This window comes from Nerophis ophidion, linkage group LG02 (assembly GCF_033978795.1).
Source record: "Nerophis ophidion isolate RoL-2023_Sa linkage group LG02, RoL_Noph_v1.0, whole genome shotgun sequence".
NCBI lineage: Eukaryota > Metazoa > Chordata > Actinopteri > Syngnathiformes > Syngnathidae > Nerophis > Nerophis ophidion.
Window position 1 is genome coordinate 74,760,928 of NC_084612.1, and position 17,269 is coordinate 74,778,196.

The 17,269-nt window shown below is 41.3% G+C and overlaps 1 protein-coding gene across 1 annotated transcript in view; it reads left to right on the forward strand.

The window, feature by feature from the left end:
* The window catches only part of stab1 (stabilin 1), a 132,499-nt gene that overhangs the window by 86,320 nt on the left and 28,910 nt on the right, over positions 1-17,269 (forward strand). The window contains exons 48-52 of the mRNA XM_061890936.1: positions 3,317-3,463; positions 6,029-6,157; positions 6,236-6,295; positions 10,164-10,340; positions 13,174-13,263. Coding sequence (XP_061746920.1) covers positions 3,317-3,463; positions 6,029-6,157; positions 6,236-6,295; positions 10,164-10,340; positions 13,174-13,263 — 603 coding nt within the window. The remainder of the gene's footprint in view (positions 1-3,316; positions 3,464-6,028; positions 6,158-6,235; positions 6,296-10,163; positions 10,341-13,173; positions 13,264-17,269) is intronic.

A 17,269-nucleotide genomic window follows, 5' to 3' on the forward strand; every position in this document is an offset into this window, starting at 1 on the left:
ATTTCAAGATCAACTTCCGATATATCTGTCGATTTTAAGTTTGAATTATTATTTTGTTTAGTTTTATGCTGTTTTGTCAAAACTTTGATGTTTTTATATGGCAACAACACAACATATGCAATATTTTTTCCACATAAAACATTTTAAAGTGATAATTGTTAAGTAATAATTCATTATAACATAGATTTTTTTAGTCCTTTTTTTTGGAGCAATGGAAAAAAAAGAAAATAAAGACGAAAGGAACAAAAAAACTGCCTGCATGGCAGCTTTGTATCAACATTGCCACTTTTTCTCATTAGATTTCACCTCATTCCACTTTTTTAAAATGTTTTTTTTTATTTTTGCAATACTGTCAATTTTGCAATTTTTGCAGATTGTGTTGCGGGCCGGTAAACGATTAGCCGGGGGCCGCAATTGGCCCCCGGGCCGCACATTGGACACCCCTGATATATAATATCCACTTCAAAGCCAGAGGGGAATGTTTTCCATCTGATTTTGCGTCACATAAAGTTGCTGTACTGTAGGGAAGGGACTCACATAGCCCCATTCAAATGGGGTGAATCATTTTGCAATGCAGTCTGCTGAAAATGATGGAAAGCGTCACTCCACATAGCAAATGACACTATGGTCAACATTTGAATAACCACTACATACATTTTAAGATATTCAACACTCCACTGCTGTCTGGTGGCTAAGTTGGATATTTAGTCACGTTTCGTGTATCAGGTAAACCACAACGAATCCCTTCTCTACCGCGAGCAATATAACCAGCCCTCTTCCTGGTCCAACCATACCAGCGATACGCCTCACAAGCTCAAGCAGACTTAAAAGTAACAATATAACGTTACGTTTCAAAAAGCGTATGATTTCACTTGTAGCATTCATTTTTGAATCCTTTCCTTCTTGAAGATCTCTCTGCTGCTCAAAAGCAACACCAATATTTACTCTTATTTTACTCCTATGCATTTAATTATATATATATATATACATATATATATATATATATATATATACATATATATATATATACACACATATATGTATATATATACACACATATATGTATATATATATACATACATACATATATATATACATACATACACATATGTATACAGCACATATACATATACACATATATATACATATATACATGTATATGTATATATACATATATTACAGTATATATACATATATTTGTATATATATATGCGTATATATAGATATATATACACATATATACATACATATATTTAAATATATATACATATATACAGTGTATATATATATATGTATATGCGTATATATAGATATATATACACATATATACATACATATATTTAAATATATATATACATATATACAGTATATATACATATATTTGTATATATATATATGCGTATATATAGATATATATACACATATATAAATACAGATATTTAAATATATATACAGTATATATATACACATATATACATACATATATTTAAATATATATATATACATATATACAGTATATATACATATATTTGTATATATATATATGCGTATATATAGATATATATACAGATATTTAAATATATATACTTATATATAAATGTATAAACATATATATTCATAAATATATATATGTATATATACATACACATATATATATATATATACATATGTATATATATATATATTTATATACAAAATATATATGTATATATACACGTGTATGTTATAGCTTGATTTAGCCATTCCTTTTACCACTTTTGACGTGTGTTTGGGGTCATTGTCCTGTTGGAACACCCAACTGCGCCCAAGACCCAACCTCCGGGCTGCTGATTATAGCTTGTCCTGAAGTATTTGGAGGTAATCCTCCTTTTTCATCGTCCCATTTAAAGCACCAGTTCCATTGGCAGCAAAACAGGCCCAGAGCATAATGCCACCACCACCACCACCATGCTTGAAGGTGGGAATGGTGTTCCTGGGATTAAAGGCTTCACCCCTTCTCCTCCAAACATATTGCTGGTTAATGTGGCCAAACAGCTCCATTTTTGTTTCTTCTGACCACAGAACTTTCCCCCAGAAGGTCTTATCTTCGTCCATGTGATGAAAACAATACCAATATTTCGGGGCTGTAAATGTCCTTTTAAATTGAGCATATCGCGGCTGAACTACTGTCATCAGTTATAGAGGTATTGGGGAAAAAACATGATTTATTAATTCCCTTTGATGTATTAGGGCCATTTAATGACGACTTCACATGAAATTATTACGTATGGCTCCTTTAAAAATGCATTCAAAAAACATCAACAGTACTTCAGTTACATTCTGTACCTTTTAGAACAGAGCCACAAGACTCTTGAAATTTATAAGGAAATAACACTGTATACAGAGGTTTTTTTTTGCTTTGTGCTATGTATAAACTAGGGGGCTCATACATGCGGCCCGCAATTAAATATGAAGATTTGATGTTAGTGTGGCCAGTGAGTTTTATATGACTGCCCCTTATTAGCATCACGCATACAATTCCTCCCGATTTGCCCGGGAGACTGGCGGGTTACAGAGTGACTATTCCCTCGGACTTCTGCTGAGTAAAACCCAATCAACAAAAATAAGGGCGTGCTATGATGGCACTCTCTTTAGTGCCCTCCACAAATTGTACATCAGCTTACAAGTCAGGTCACGTGTTGTATGTGGCTTCTGCAGACGCACACATGCGACTGCAAGGCATTCTTGTTCAACAGCCATACAGGTCACACTGAGGGTGCCAGTTTAAGCAATTTTAACACTGTTACAAATATGCACCACACTGTGAACCCACACCAAACAAGAATGACAAATACATTCCGGGAAAACATCCGCACTGTAACACAACATAAACACAACATAACAAATACCCAGAATCCCATGCAACCCTGACTCTTCCAGGCTACATTAAACACCCCGCTAGCTGAAAATCGCAGTATTCCAACCTAGGACGATTTAAGGGAAAGGCACTGAGGTCCGAAATCTCCCGGTAAATTCGGGAAGGTCGGCAAGTTTACCGCTGAGCCACACCAGAGTGATCAAAGAGCCGCATGCAGCTCCGGAGCCGCGGGTTGCCGACACGTTTTAGAAAAACCCAGCTATATTGTTATTGTCAGTTTGACGCCTGTGGTCTAGTCATGTTTTTGATTGACGCTTTCTGTGGTGCATTCTAATAGTGAGAAACCCAGTACGGGACAGTCCTTTCTTGTTTAATAACTGAATCGTAATGTTGCTGGTGTGCCTTCTCGTTGTTGAAATGATTGACGCTGCAACTGTGTGATTGTGTGTCTCCACCTAGATTGAAGAATGGAAGCAGTCCAATCGTCTAAACGACCTGGTCCGTTACCACATTGTTTCCTGTGAGACTCTGACTCTGAACGACCTCCAGACCACGGACAGCGCCGTCGCCACATCGGGATCTGTGCTGCGCTTCAGCTTGCAACGGGTCAGGGAGATACACACACACACACACACACACACACACACACACACACACACACACACAAGGCCAATATAAATGTAAGGCCAATATTTAATTAAAAAAAATAAATAAATAAATATGTATATAGAGACATACTGTAATAACTTGAAGTGAATAATACGGATTAAAAAACAATTACAAACAAAATTAAACGATGGACGGGACCGCTTTGGCTGCTGCCCCCGCGTCCCAAGCCCGGATAAGCGGTAGAAGATGGATGGATGGATTATTACACAGAGAAAAAGTTGTATACACATGTGTTATACATCAGTCTCATAGTAATAACAGTTGTAAAGTGGCTTGAGCATTTTAAAAGGACGCCTTGGTGCCACCATTTTGAAACTCTAATGCATGGTGAATGTAATGCAGTTGTTGTATTGAAGCGGGAATAGCAAACTTCCTGTTGATTTTAGTTGGGGGCGGTCAGTGTATGAAATATAGGTCTCAGTGAGACCTATATTGAGGTTTTGTTTCATGTGTGTATGACAGTCCTACAGTTTTGTCTGAGCAAAAAGCCGCCATTTTGTGACAACAGCAGGAGCGCAATGGTTCTTTGCGGGCTCATAAAATCCAAACCGGGGTAGTAATTAAAACTCTTTCTTTAACTTTTAATCAGATGGGTTCAATCTCTCTTCTGTGCTTATTTGAAGCCGAAACGACAAACGGCCTCAGAGAAGATAATGTTTGAAAAAAGCAACATTTTTTTGTCAACTTTTGTATTGAAGTGGGAGTAGCAAACTTCCTGTTGATTGTAGGTATGGGGTCTCAGTTAATCAAATATAGGTCTCAGTGAGACCTATATTGAGGTTTTGTTTCATGTGTGTATGACACTACTACAGTTTTGTCTCAGCGGAAAGCCGCCATTTTGTGACAACAGCAGCAGCGCAATGGTTCTTTGCGGGCTCATAAAATCCAAACCGGGGTAGTAATTAAAACTCTTTCTTAAACTTTTAATCAGAAGGGTTCAATCTCTCTTCTGTGCTTATTTGAGGCTGAAACGACAAATGGCCTCAGAAGATAATGTTTGAAAAAAAAGCGACATTTTTTAGTCAACTTTTGTATTGAAGTGGGAATAGCAAACTTCCTGTTGATTTTAGCCGGTGGGTCTCAGTGGATGAAATATAGGTCTCAGTGAGACCTATATTGAGGTTTTGTTTCATGTGTGAATGACAGTCCTACAGTTTTGTCTGAGCGGAAAGCTGCCATTTTGTGACAACAGCAGCAGCGCAATGGTTCTTTGCAGGCTCATAAAATCCAAACCGGAGTAGTAATTAAAACTCTTTCTTTAACTTTTAATCAGAAGGGTTCAATCTCTCTTCTGTGCTTATTTGAAGCCGAAACGACAAATGGCCTCAGAGGAGATAATGTTTGAAAAAAAGCAACATTTTTTAGCCAACTTTTGTATTGAAGTGGGAATAGTAAACTTCCTGTTGATTTTAGCCGGGGGGTCTCAGTGGATGAAATATAGGTCTAACTCAGACCTATGTTGAGGTTTCGTTTCATGTGTGTATGACAGTCCTACAGTTTTGTCTGAGCAGAAAGCTGCCATTTTGTGACAACAGCAGCAGCGCAATGGTTCTTTGCGGGCTCATAAAATCCAAACCGGGGGAGTAATTAAAACTCTTTCTTTAACTTTTAATCAGAAGGGCTCAATCTCTCTTCTGTGCTTATTTGAAGCCGAAACGACAAACTGCCTTAGAGGAGATAATGTTTGAAAAAAAGCTACATTTTTTAGCCAACTTTTGTATTGAAGTGGGAATAGCAAACTTCCTGTTGATTGTAGCTGTGGGGTCTCAGTTGATGAAATATAGGTCTCAGTGAGACCTATATTGAGATTTTGTTTAATGTGTATATGACACTCCTACAGTTTTGTCTCAGCGGAAAGCTGCCATTTTGTGACAACAGCAGCAGCGCAATGGTTCTTTGCGGGCTCATAAAATCCAAACCGGGGGAGTAATTAAAACTCTTTCTTAAACTTTTAATCAGAAGGGTTCAATCTCTCTTCTGTGCTTATTTGAAGCCGAAACGACAAATGGCCTCAGAGGAGATAATGTTTGAAAAAAAGCGACATTTTTTTAGCCAACTTTTGTATTGAAGTGGGAATAGCAAACTTCCTGTTGATTTTAGCCGGGGGGTCTCAGTGGATGACATATAGGTCTAACTCAGACCTATTTAGTGTTTTTGTTTCATGTTTTTATGACATTCCTACCTGAAGTTACAGATAGTTTTGTCTGTGTTTTCTTCCTTGGGGGCGCTAGAGCGCAATTTTGAGTTTTTTTTTAATTTTTTTAATTAGATCGAAAGGGACATCGGTCCCTAAAAATTAAAAAAATAACTACAAGCATACCTTTGTTATATTTGCATAGTATGTATATATTTTTAATGTTGTAAATACAAATATTTGGTGGTCCTAAAGAGGTAAGCATTTTTCTCAGGTCTGAAGGTGGTTACAAATACAAAAGCTTGTGTGTGTGTGTGTGTGTGTGTGTGTGTGTGTGTGTGTGTGTGTGTCTGTGTGTGTGTCTGCAGGGCTCGGTGTGGATCAACAACAGTTCCAGGATCGTCACCAGCGACTACGTCACATCCAACGGCGTCATCCACTACATCGACACCCTGCTGACGCCCTACAGGCTGCAGGACAAAGGTCGCCTGAAGGAGGTGGGCTGCACTTGTCAGCACGCTAATCACTCAATCGCGTGTCATGTGACCTCTCGACCCCTCTCTGTTTTTGTGCAGATGAACTTGACGGCCGCAGCTGACTTTTACGGCTACGGCGCCTTCTACCAGCTAGTGGAGGTCAAACACTTTGTACCTGCATCCATCATGCATCCATCGTGCATCCATCATGCATCCATCGTGCATCCATTGTGCATCCATCATGCATCCATCATGCATCCATCGTGCATCCATCATGCATCCATCGTCTATCCATCATGCATCCATCGTGCATCCATCGTGCATCCATCATGCATCCATTGTGCATCCATCCATCATGCATCCATCATGCATCCATCCTCTATCCATCATGCATCCATCGTCTATCCATCATGCATCCATCATGCATCCATCGTCTATCCATCATGCATCCATCATGCATCCATCGTGCATCCATCGTGCATCCATCGTCTATCCTTCATGCATCCATCATGCATCCATCGTCCATCCATCATGCATCCATCATGCATCCATCATGCATCCATCGTGCATCCATCGTCCATCCATCATGCATGCATCGTGCATCCATCATGCATCCATCGTCTATCCATCATGCATCCATCATGCATCCATCGTGCATCCATCATGCATCCATCATGCATCCATCATGCATCCATCGTCTATCCATCATGCATCCATCGTGCATCCATCATGCATCCATCATGCATCCATCGTCTATCCATCATGCATCCATCATGCATCCATCGTGCATCCATCATGCATCCATCGTCTATCCATCATGCATCCATCATGCATCCATCGTGCATCCATCATGCATCCATCATGCATCCATCGTCTATCCATCATGCATCCATCGTGCATCCATCATGCATCCATCGTCTATCCATCATGCATCCATCATGCATCCATCGTGCATCCATCATGCATCCATCCTGCATCCATCGTCTATCCATCATGCATCCATCATGCATCCATCGTGCATCCATCGTGCATCCATCATGCATCCATCATGCATCCATCGTGCATCCATCGTGCATCCATCGTCCATCCATCGTGCATCCATCATGCATCCATCGTGCATCCATCGTCCATCCATCGTGCATCCATCATGCATCCATCATGCATCCATCGTCTATCCATCATGCATCCATCGTGCATCCATCGTGCATCCATCATGCATCCATCATGTATCCATCGTGCATCCATCATGCATCCATCATGCATCCATCATGCATCCATCATGAATCCATCATGCATCCATCGTGCATCCATCGTGCATCCATCGTGCATCCATCATGCATCCATCATGCATCCATCGTCTATCCATCGTCTATCCATCGTGCATCCATCGTGCATCCATCATGCATCCATCGTGCATCCATCATGCATCCATCAAGCATCCATCATGCATCCATCGTGCATCCATCGTGCATCCATCGTGCATCCATCGTGCATCCATCGTGCATCCATCGTGCATCCATCGTGCATCCATTGTGCATCCATCATGCATCCATCGTGCATCCATCGTCTATCCATCATGCATCCATCATGCATCCATCGTGCATCCATCATGCATCCATCGTGCATCCATCGTGCATCCATCGTGCATCCATCATGCATCCATCGTGCATCCATCGTGCATCCATCGTGCATCCATCATGCATCCATCGTGCATCCATCATGCATCCATCATGCATCCATCGTCTATCCATCATGCATCCATCGTGCATCCATCATGCATCCATCGTGCATCCATCATGCATCCATCGTCTATCCATCATGCATCCATCATGCATCCATCGTGCATCCATCGTGCATCCATCGTGCATCCATCGTGCATCCATCATGCATCCATCGTGCATCCATCGTGCATCCATCGTCTATCCATCATGCATCCATCATGCATCCATTGTCTATCCATCATGCATCCATCGTCTATCCATCATGCATCCATCATGCATCCATCATGCATCCATCGTCTATCCATCATGCATCCATCGTCTATCCATCATGCATCCATCGTGCATCCATCGTGCATCCATCATGCATCCATCGTCTATCCATCATGCATCCATCGTGCATCCATCATGCATCCATTATGCATCCATCATGCATCCATCGTCCATCCATCATGCATCCATCGCGCACCCATACATCACATATAGTCGTGGTCAACAGTTGACATACATTTGTAAAGAACATAATGTCTTGAGTTTCCAATAATTTCTACAACCCATTTTTTTTGTGATAGAGTGATTGGAGCACATACTTGTTGGTCACAAAAAAAATGCATTAAGTTTGCTTCTTTTGTAAATTTATTTGTCCTAATTAATGATATTTATCTTTGTGGAAACACTGATCATCTTAATGATTTCTCACAATAAATGTATATAGAAACAGATAGATATTTTTATAAATATATTTCGACTCTTTAAAATTCAAAATTCAACCGAAAAAAAGAAGAGAAGAACTAGCTAATTTGAATCCTTTTGAAAAAAATTGAAAAATAATTTATGGAACATCATTAGTAATTTTTCCTGATTAATATTAATTTTTCCTGATTAAGATTAATTTTCCTGATTAAGATTAAGTTTAGAATTTTGCTGACATGTTTTAAATAGGTTAAAATCCAATCTGGACTTTGTTAGAATATATAACAAATTGGACCAAGCTATATTTCTAACGAAGACAAATCATTATTTCTTCTAGATTTTCCAGTTTGATACACACTTAAATAAATTGCCAGAAATAGCCAATTTGCTCAATTTACCTTTAATAATTAAATCTATATATATATATATATATATATATATATATATAAATGGGTATTTCTGTCAGTCATTCCGTCATACATTTTTTTTCCTTTTACGGAAGGTTTTTTGTAGAGAATAAATGATAAAAAAAAACCTTAATTGAACGGTTTAAAAGAGGAGAAAACACGAAAAAAATGAAAATTAAATTTTGAAACATTTCAATTTCGACTCTTTAAAATTCAAAATTCAACCGAAAAAAATTAAGAGAAAAACTAGCTAATTCGAATCTTTTTGAAAAAAATACAAAAATTATTAATGAAACATAATTAGTAATTTTTCCTGTTTAAGATTAATTTTAGAATTTTGCTGACAAGTTTTAAATAGGTTAAAATCCAATCTGGACTTTGTTAGAATATATAACAAATTGGACCAAGCTATATTTCTAACAAAGACAAATCGTTATTTCTTCTAGATTTTCCAGAACAAAAAATTTGAAAGAAATTCTAAAGACTTTGAAATAAGATTTAAATTAGATTTCTACAGATTTTCTAGATTTGCCAGAATATTTTTTGGGGAATTTTAATCATTTGAAGAAATATTTCACAAATATTTTTCGGCGAAAAGACTGAAGCTAAAATGAAGAATTAAATTAAAATGTATTTATTATTCTTTACAATAACAAAAATAAATTTACTTGAACATTGATTTAAATTGTCAGGAAAGAAGAGGAAGGAATTTAAAAGGTAAAAAGGTATATGTGTTTAAAAATCCTACAATCATTTTTAAGGTTGTATTTTTTCTCTAAAATTGTCTTTCTGAAAGTTATAAGAAGCAAAGTAAAAAAATAAATGAATTTATTTAAACAAGTGAAGACTAAATCTTTAAGATATTTTCTTGGATTTTTAAATTCTGTTTGAGTTTTGTCTCTCTTAGAATCAAAAATGTCAAGCAAAGCGAGACCAGCTTGCTTGTAAATAAATACAATTTAAAAAATAGAGGCAGCTCACTGGTAAGTGCTGCTATTTGAGCTATTTTTAGAACAGGCCAGCGGGCGACTCATCTGGTCCTTACGGGCGACATGGTGCCCGCGGGCACCGCGTTGGTGACCCCTGCCGTAGAGTATCCAATCGTCCATCCAAGCATCCGTCCTCCTTACCTAACTGGGTGTCCATGCAAAGTAGTTGCAGGTGTTGAAGTCGTCCATGACGTCTTACTGCTGCATGTTCCATCCGCAGAGGGCAGGATTGCTCCCGCTGCTGCAGATGTCCATCCACCAGCCCTTCACCATGTTCTGGCCCACGGACCGGGCCCTCGGCTCCCTGCCGCCCGAAAGACAGCGCTGGCTCTCCAGTCCTGACAACCAAGAGCAGCTGGCGGCCATCGTCAAAGCCCACATCGTACGCAACTCCAAGGTAGGGAAGCGTTTGTTCACATTAGCGACTCGGCGGTACCTCAACTTACAAACCCCGTTTCCATATGAGTTGGGAAACCGTGTTAGATGTAAATATAAACGGAATACAATGATTTGCAAATCCTTTTCAACCCATATTCAGTTGAATATGCTACAAAGACAACATATTTGATGTTCTAACTGATTAACATTTTTTTTTTCTGCAAATAATAATTAACTTAGAATTTCATGGCTGCAACACGTGACAAAGTAGTTGGGAAAGGGCATGTTCACCACTGTGTTACATCACCTTTTCTTTTAACAACACTCAATAAACGTTTGGGAACTGAGGAAACTAATTGTTGAAGCTTTGAAAGTGGAATTCTTTCCCATTCTTGTTTTATGTAGAGCTTCAGTCGTTCAACAGTCCGGGGTCTCCGCTGTTGTATTTTACGCTTCATAATGCGCCACACATTTTCCATGGGAGACAGGTCTGGACTGCAGGCGGGCCAGGAAACCACGCTGTTGTAACATGTGGCTTGGCATTGTCTTGCTGAAATAAGCAGGGGCGTCCTTGAAAAAGACGGCGCTTAGATAGCAGCATTTGTTGTTCCATTAATGGTGCCTTCACAGATGTGTAAGTTACCCATGCCCTGGGCACTAATGCACCCCCATTCCATCACAGATGCTGGCTTTTGAACTGGATCTTGAATCGTACTGAATAGCTCTTAATCTTCTTCCCTTTATCCATCCATCATCTTCCGCTTATCCGAGGTCGGGTCGCGGGGGCAGCAGCCTAAGCAGGGAAACCCAGACTTCCCTCTCCCCAGCCACTTCGTCTAGCCCTTCCCGGGGGATCCCGAGGCGTTCCCAGGCCAGCCGGGAGACATAGTCTTCCCAACGTGTCCTGGGTCTTCCCCGTGGCCTCCTACCAGCTGGACGTGCCCTAAACACCTCCCTAGGGAGGCGTTCGGGTGGCATCCTGACCAGATGCCCGAACCACCTCATCTGGCTCCTCTCGATGTGAAGGAGCAGCGGCTTTACTTTGAGTTCCTCCCGGATGGCAGAGCTTCTCACCCTATCTCTAAGGGAGAGACCCGCCACCCGGCGGAGGAAACTCATTTCGGCCGCTTGTACCCGTGATCTTATCCTTTCGGTCATGACCCAAAGCTCATGACCATAGGTGAGGATGGGAACGTAGATCGACCGGTAAATTGAGAGCTTTGCCTTCCGGCTCAGCTCCTTCTTCACCACAACGGATCGGTACAACGTCCGCATTACTGAAGATGCCGCACCGATCCGCCTGTCGATCTCACCATCCACTCTTCCCTCACTCGTGAACAAGACTCCTAGGTACTTGAACTCCTCCACTTGGGGCAGGGTCTCCTCCCCAACCGGGAGATGGCACTCCACCCTTTTCCGGGCGAGAACCATGGACTCGGACTTGGAGGTGCTGATTCTCATTCCGGTCGCTTCACACTCGGCTGCGAACCGATCCAGCGAGAGCTGAAGATCCCGGCCAGATGAAGCCATCAGGACCACATCATCTGCAAAAAGCAGAGACCTAATCCCGTGGCCTCCAAACCGGAACCCCTCAACGCCTTGACTGCGCCTAGAAATTCTGTCCATAAAAGTCATGAACAGAATCGGTGACAAAGGACAGCCTTGGACAGCCTTCTTCCCTTTATGCGATTTCAAATGATTGAAAATAGGCCTCCTCCATTTTGAAAATGATGACAGGCGAAGTGTCACTCGTGACGTGACGAGTTTGCCCCGGCGGAAATTCTAGACATGCGCTAATAAAAATAATATTTTGCGAAACGAGTTTGACCCGGCAGTAATTCTAGGCAGGTGCATACTATATACCCGGCGGCAATTCAAGGAAATACGGTATTTATAGTCATGGAAAAATACTTTCTTCTTCCAAGGGGGGTGGGGGGGAACAGAAAATAATTGAAAAGCACTCAGTACCGGCAGCCAATCCAGAGGGGGCTTAAAGTCCATCCATCCATTTTCTACCGCTTATTCCCTTTTGGGGTCGCGGGGGGCGCTGGCGCCTATCTCAGCTACAATCGGGCGGAAGGCGGGGTACACCCTGGACAAGTCGCCACCTCATCGCAGGGCCAACACAGATAGACAGACAACATTCACACTCACATTCACACACTAGGGCCAATTTAGTGTTGCCAATCAACCTATCCCCAGGTGCATGTCTTTGGAAGTGGGAGGAAGCCGGAGTACCCGGAGGGAACCCACGCATTCACGGGGAGAACATGCAAACTCCACACAGAAAGATCCCGAGCCTGGATTTGAACCCAGGACTGCAGGACCTTCGTATTGTGAGGCAGACGCAATAACCCCTCTGCCACCGTGAAGCTGGGCTTAAAGTCAGCTAATTTAAACTGTCACCTGTGACGTGGGTTACACTTGAATTACTATTGCGACATCCAGTGGACACGTTTAGAACAGCAGTTTTTTTCATAAAATTTTTTTTTCAAATAATTGCAACTTATTTTTATGTTTTAGAAAACTAATTTTGTGGACCAGATCAAACACGTTGATATGGCCCGCTGGCCATACGTTTGACACCTCTGTCTTTGATAGAAACATCAACCTTCTCAGCAGCGACCTCTGTTGATCACTGATGGAGCTGCAGTCCATCTAAAATGTTCTCTTGGAGTCCCTAACCTTTACATCCCATCTCACTTTATCCTTTGTGCGTTTGTGCGTGTGTGTGTGGTGTGTGTGTGTGTGTGTGTGTGTGTGTGTGTGTGTGTGTGTGTGTGTGTGTGTGTGTGTGTGTGTGTGTGTGTGTCTGTGTGTGTCTGTGTGTGTGTGTGTGTGTGTGTGTGTAGATTCTGGATGTCAGTCAGCCGGGTCCAAACACGTGGTTCCGCACCATGCACGGATCAAAAATCAAATACTCCTGTGACAAGAGTCTGGTGGTAAGAACTCACTCACTCACTCACTCACTCACTCACTCACTCACTCACTCACTCACTCACTCACTCACTCACTCACTCACTCACTCACTCACTCCAGCGGTTGGTGTTGCTACAGCAACTTTGTCCGTCTTTGCCATGGTGATGTTATTTTAGACTGGGTATCAGCAACTCTCGGCTCATTAGCGCCACCCTAGTGGCCGCCTGGAGCGTTTTTTAAAAAATGTGTGAAAATGGAAAAAGATGAGGGGGGGGGGAAAGTTTTTGTTTCAATATTGTTTATGTAGAGGACACCAACTTCCCTAATTGTTAGAAATCCCACTGTTTATGTTAAACATGTGTGACAGTCTCAAGCCGTCGTCTTGCGGGTTCCAGGAACCACCAAGGAAGGACATGGCTTTTAGCAGGTGTAAGCTTCTTTATTTTTCAATAAACAAAGTCTTTTGCGTTTTGCTTTTCAGCCTTCCCCGTTGTCTGCGTCTGCCTCTCGCTCTCTTCCGGGTTGCACGCGCTGCTGCTCGTGTTGTCGTCTCTCTCTCTCGTTCCTTCGTCGTTTGGGTTGCTCTTGCCCCGCACCATCACCAGCCCTGTTCTCTCCTCCTTCTCCCCTTTTATACAGCGAGAAGAGATACATTAATAGTGTACAGGTGCGCGATCCACACACCTGATCTTGTTTGTGGCGTGTCTCCCGGCACGCCCCGCCTCGCCGCTCGCTCGCCAGCGTGCCCTGCCTCTCTGTTGGACCGTCGGCTCCGCCTCCCCACAACATGCTTCGCTAGCGCCGTTTTCTCCTACTAATTTCAGCGGTCCGTGAACTCCCCAAATGTTGTTTACATGCGCAACTTTCTCCGACGCTGCCACAGAAAGGCGTGTTTTATGCCACCCCTTTGTCTTATTTTGTCCACCAAACGTTTTATGCTGTGCGTGAATGCACAAAGGTGAGCTTTGTTGATGTTATTGACTTGTGTGGAGTGCTCATCAGGCTTTTTTTGCTCAGTGCATGACTGCCATCCCCGGCTCCTCACCGCCATCTTGGGCCGGGCTCCAGCGTGCCCTGCCTCTCTGTTGGACCGTCGGCTCCGCCTCCCCACAACATGCTTCGCTAGCGCCGTTTTCTCCTACTAATTTCATCGGTCCGTGAACTCCCCAAATGTTGTTTACATGCGCAACTTTCTCCGACGCTGCCACAGTAAGGCGTGTTTTATGCCACCCCTTTGTCTCATTTTGTCCACCAAACGTTTTATGCTGTGCATGAATGCACAAAGGTGAGCTTTGTTGATGTTATGGACTTGTGTGGAGTGCTCATCAGGCTTTTTTTGGTCAGTGCATGACTGCCATCCCCGGCTCCTCGCCGCCATCTTGGGCCGGGCTCCAGCGTGCCCTGCCTCTCTGTTGGACCGTCGGCTCCGCCTCCCCCACAACATGCTTCGCTAGCGCCGTTTTCTCCTACTAATTTCAGCGGTCCGTGAACTCCCCAAATGTTGTTTACATGTGCAACTTTCTCAGACGCTGCCACAGTAAGGCGTCTTTTATGCCACCCCTTTGTCTCATTTTGTCCACCAAACGTTTTATGCTGTGCGTGAATGCAGAAAGGTGAGCTTTGTTGATGTTATTGACTTGTGTGGAGTGCTCATCAGGCTTTTTCTGTTCAGTGCATGACTGCAAGCTAATCGATGCTAAAATGCTACTCAGGCTAGAAAGAGGTTCCGCAGCCTCCGTAGCAGAACCTCCAGGTTCTGTAACCGCTTCTTCCCTCAGGCCGTAAGACATTTGAACGCATCAAAATGGATTAACTGGCTGGAATATAAAGACAATATAACATACATCCATAAACGTGGGTGCATGTGCAAAAATCCAATATATTTATCTGTACAGTAATCTATTTTTATCTGCACCTATTTGCTCTTATCCTGCACTACCATGAGCTATCCATCCATTTTCTACCGCTTATTCCCTTTGGGGCCTCGGGGGGCGCTGGTGCCTATCTCTGCTACAATCGGGCAAAAGGCGGTGTATACCCTGGACAAGTCGCCACCTCATGGCAGGGCCAGCACAGATAGACAGACAACATTCACACACGAGGGACCATTTAGTGTTGGAAAACATTGTCACATTGTTTAATGCAGGGGTGTCCAAACTTTTTCCACTGAGAGCCGTACACAGAAAAATCAAAGCAAGCGGGGGCCATTTATTTTAAAAACCAATACAATATATGTATAAAAAATATATATTCAGGCCTCCACTCAGGCTTGATCCCGGGGACTCCAAAGGGTTTTGGTAAAAATAAAATGTTAAAAACATGTCATTATTCAGTATTATTATTTGTATTATTATTCAAGTTTTAAATCTCTACATCAACATTAGGTCTATCTGTCAATATGAGGTTTTTAAAGATTTAAGTTTTATGCTCTTTTTATAAAAAAAAAAAAAAAAAACATGTTTTTTCATGGAAAAAAACACAAAATATGCAATATTTTCACCCAATAAAATTTTTAAGTAGAATATTTGAGATTACATAATAATTGGATCTGTAAAAACAACACAGCTACTCATAACACCATTGATTTTAATTCACTATTATTTTTTGTGCAAATGACACTCGAAGGGGAACATTATCACAATTTCAGAAGGGTTGAAACCAATAAAAATCAGTTCCCAGTGGCTTATTTTATTTTTCGAAGTCTTTTTCAAAATTTTACCCATCACGTAATATCCTGAAAAACGGCTTTTAAAGTGCCTGATTTTAACCATCGCTATATCCACCCGTCCATTTTCCTGTGACGTCACTGCGTGATGCCAATACAAACAAACATGGCGGATACAACAGAAAGATATAGCGACATTAGCTCGGATTCAGACTCGGATTTCAGCGGCGCAAGCGATTCAACAGATTACGCATGTATTGAAACGGATGGTTGGAGTTTGGAGGCAGATAGCGAAAATGAAATTGAAGAAGAAACTGAAGCTATTGAGCCATATCACGACAGACAGCGGAACGGGAGGAAGCAAGGATGAATTCGGCGATCGCCTTCTAACCAACGATTGGTATGTGTTTGTTTGGCATTAAATGAGGATGGACGGAAAGGCTGGATGCAAATATAGTTACAAATGAGGCATAATGATGCAACATGTACAGCTAGCCTAAATAGCATGTTAGCATCGATTAGCATGCTTTGAACATTGACACACTCCACGTAAGTCAACTTGAATCCGTCCCTGATCGTGTTGTTCCACCCTCCGACAACACACCGACGAGGCATGATGTCTCCAAGGTACGGAAAACAGTCGAGAAAATGGAAAATAACAGAGCTGATTTGACTTGGTGTGTGTAATGTGTTTGAGAAAATGGCGGATTGCTTCCTGTTGTGACGTCACGGGTGAAAGGTCATCGCTCTGACAGCGAACAATAGAAAGGCGTTTCAATCGCTAAATTCACCCTTTTAAAATTCGGAAATCGGTTAAAAAAACATATGGTCTTTTTTTCTGCAACATCAAGGTATATATTGATGCTTACATAGTTCTGCTGATAATGTTCCCCTTTAAAAACAAAACACATTGATCCAAAAGGGTGTTACTTATTAAAGTGTTAAAAAATACATTTAATTTTTTTTTTTACTGTTTACTTTTAACACAATGGTCTCGAGATCAACTTCAGATCTTTTCGTCAATTATAAGTTTTTTGTTGTTTATGTTTTTTGTTTGTTCGTTTTAGGCCCTTCTTTAAAAAAAACAGCTCAGTTGTTTTATATGGCAAACACAAAATATGTCCCCAAAAATATCTGAAAGTGGAATATTTAATATGACGTAATTGGAGCCTTCAATAGGTCAATAATTCATAATGACTTTGATTTTGATTCACTATTTTTTTTTTTAAAGAAAAAAAACAGCCTGCATGGCAGCTTTGTGTTATTAGAGTAAACATTGCAACATGTTCTTGTTACATTTCACCTGTTTGCTCTTTTATACCACTTTTTATGTTTTACATTTTTTTCCATAGTATTTTTAAAAT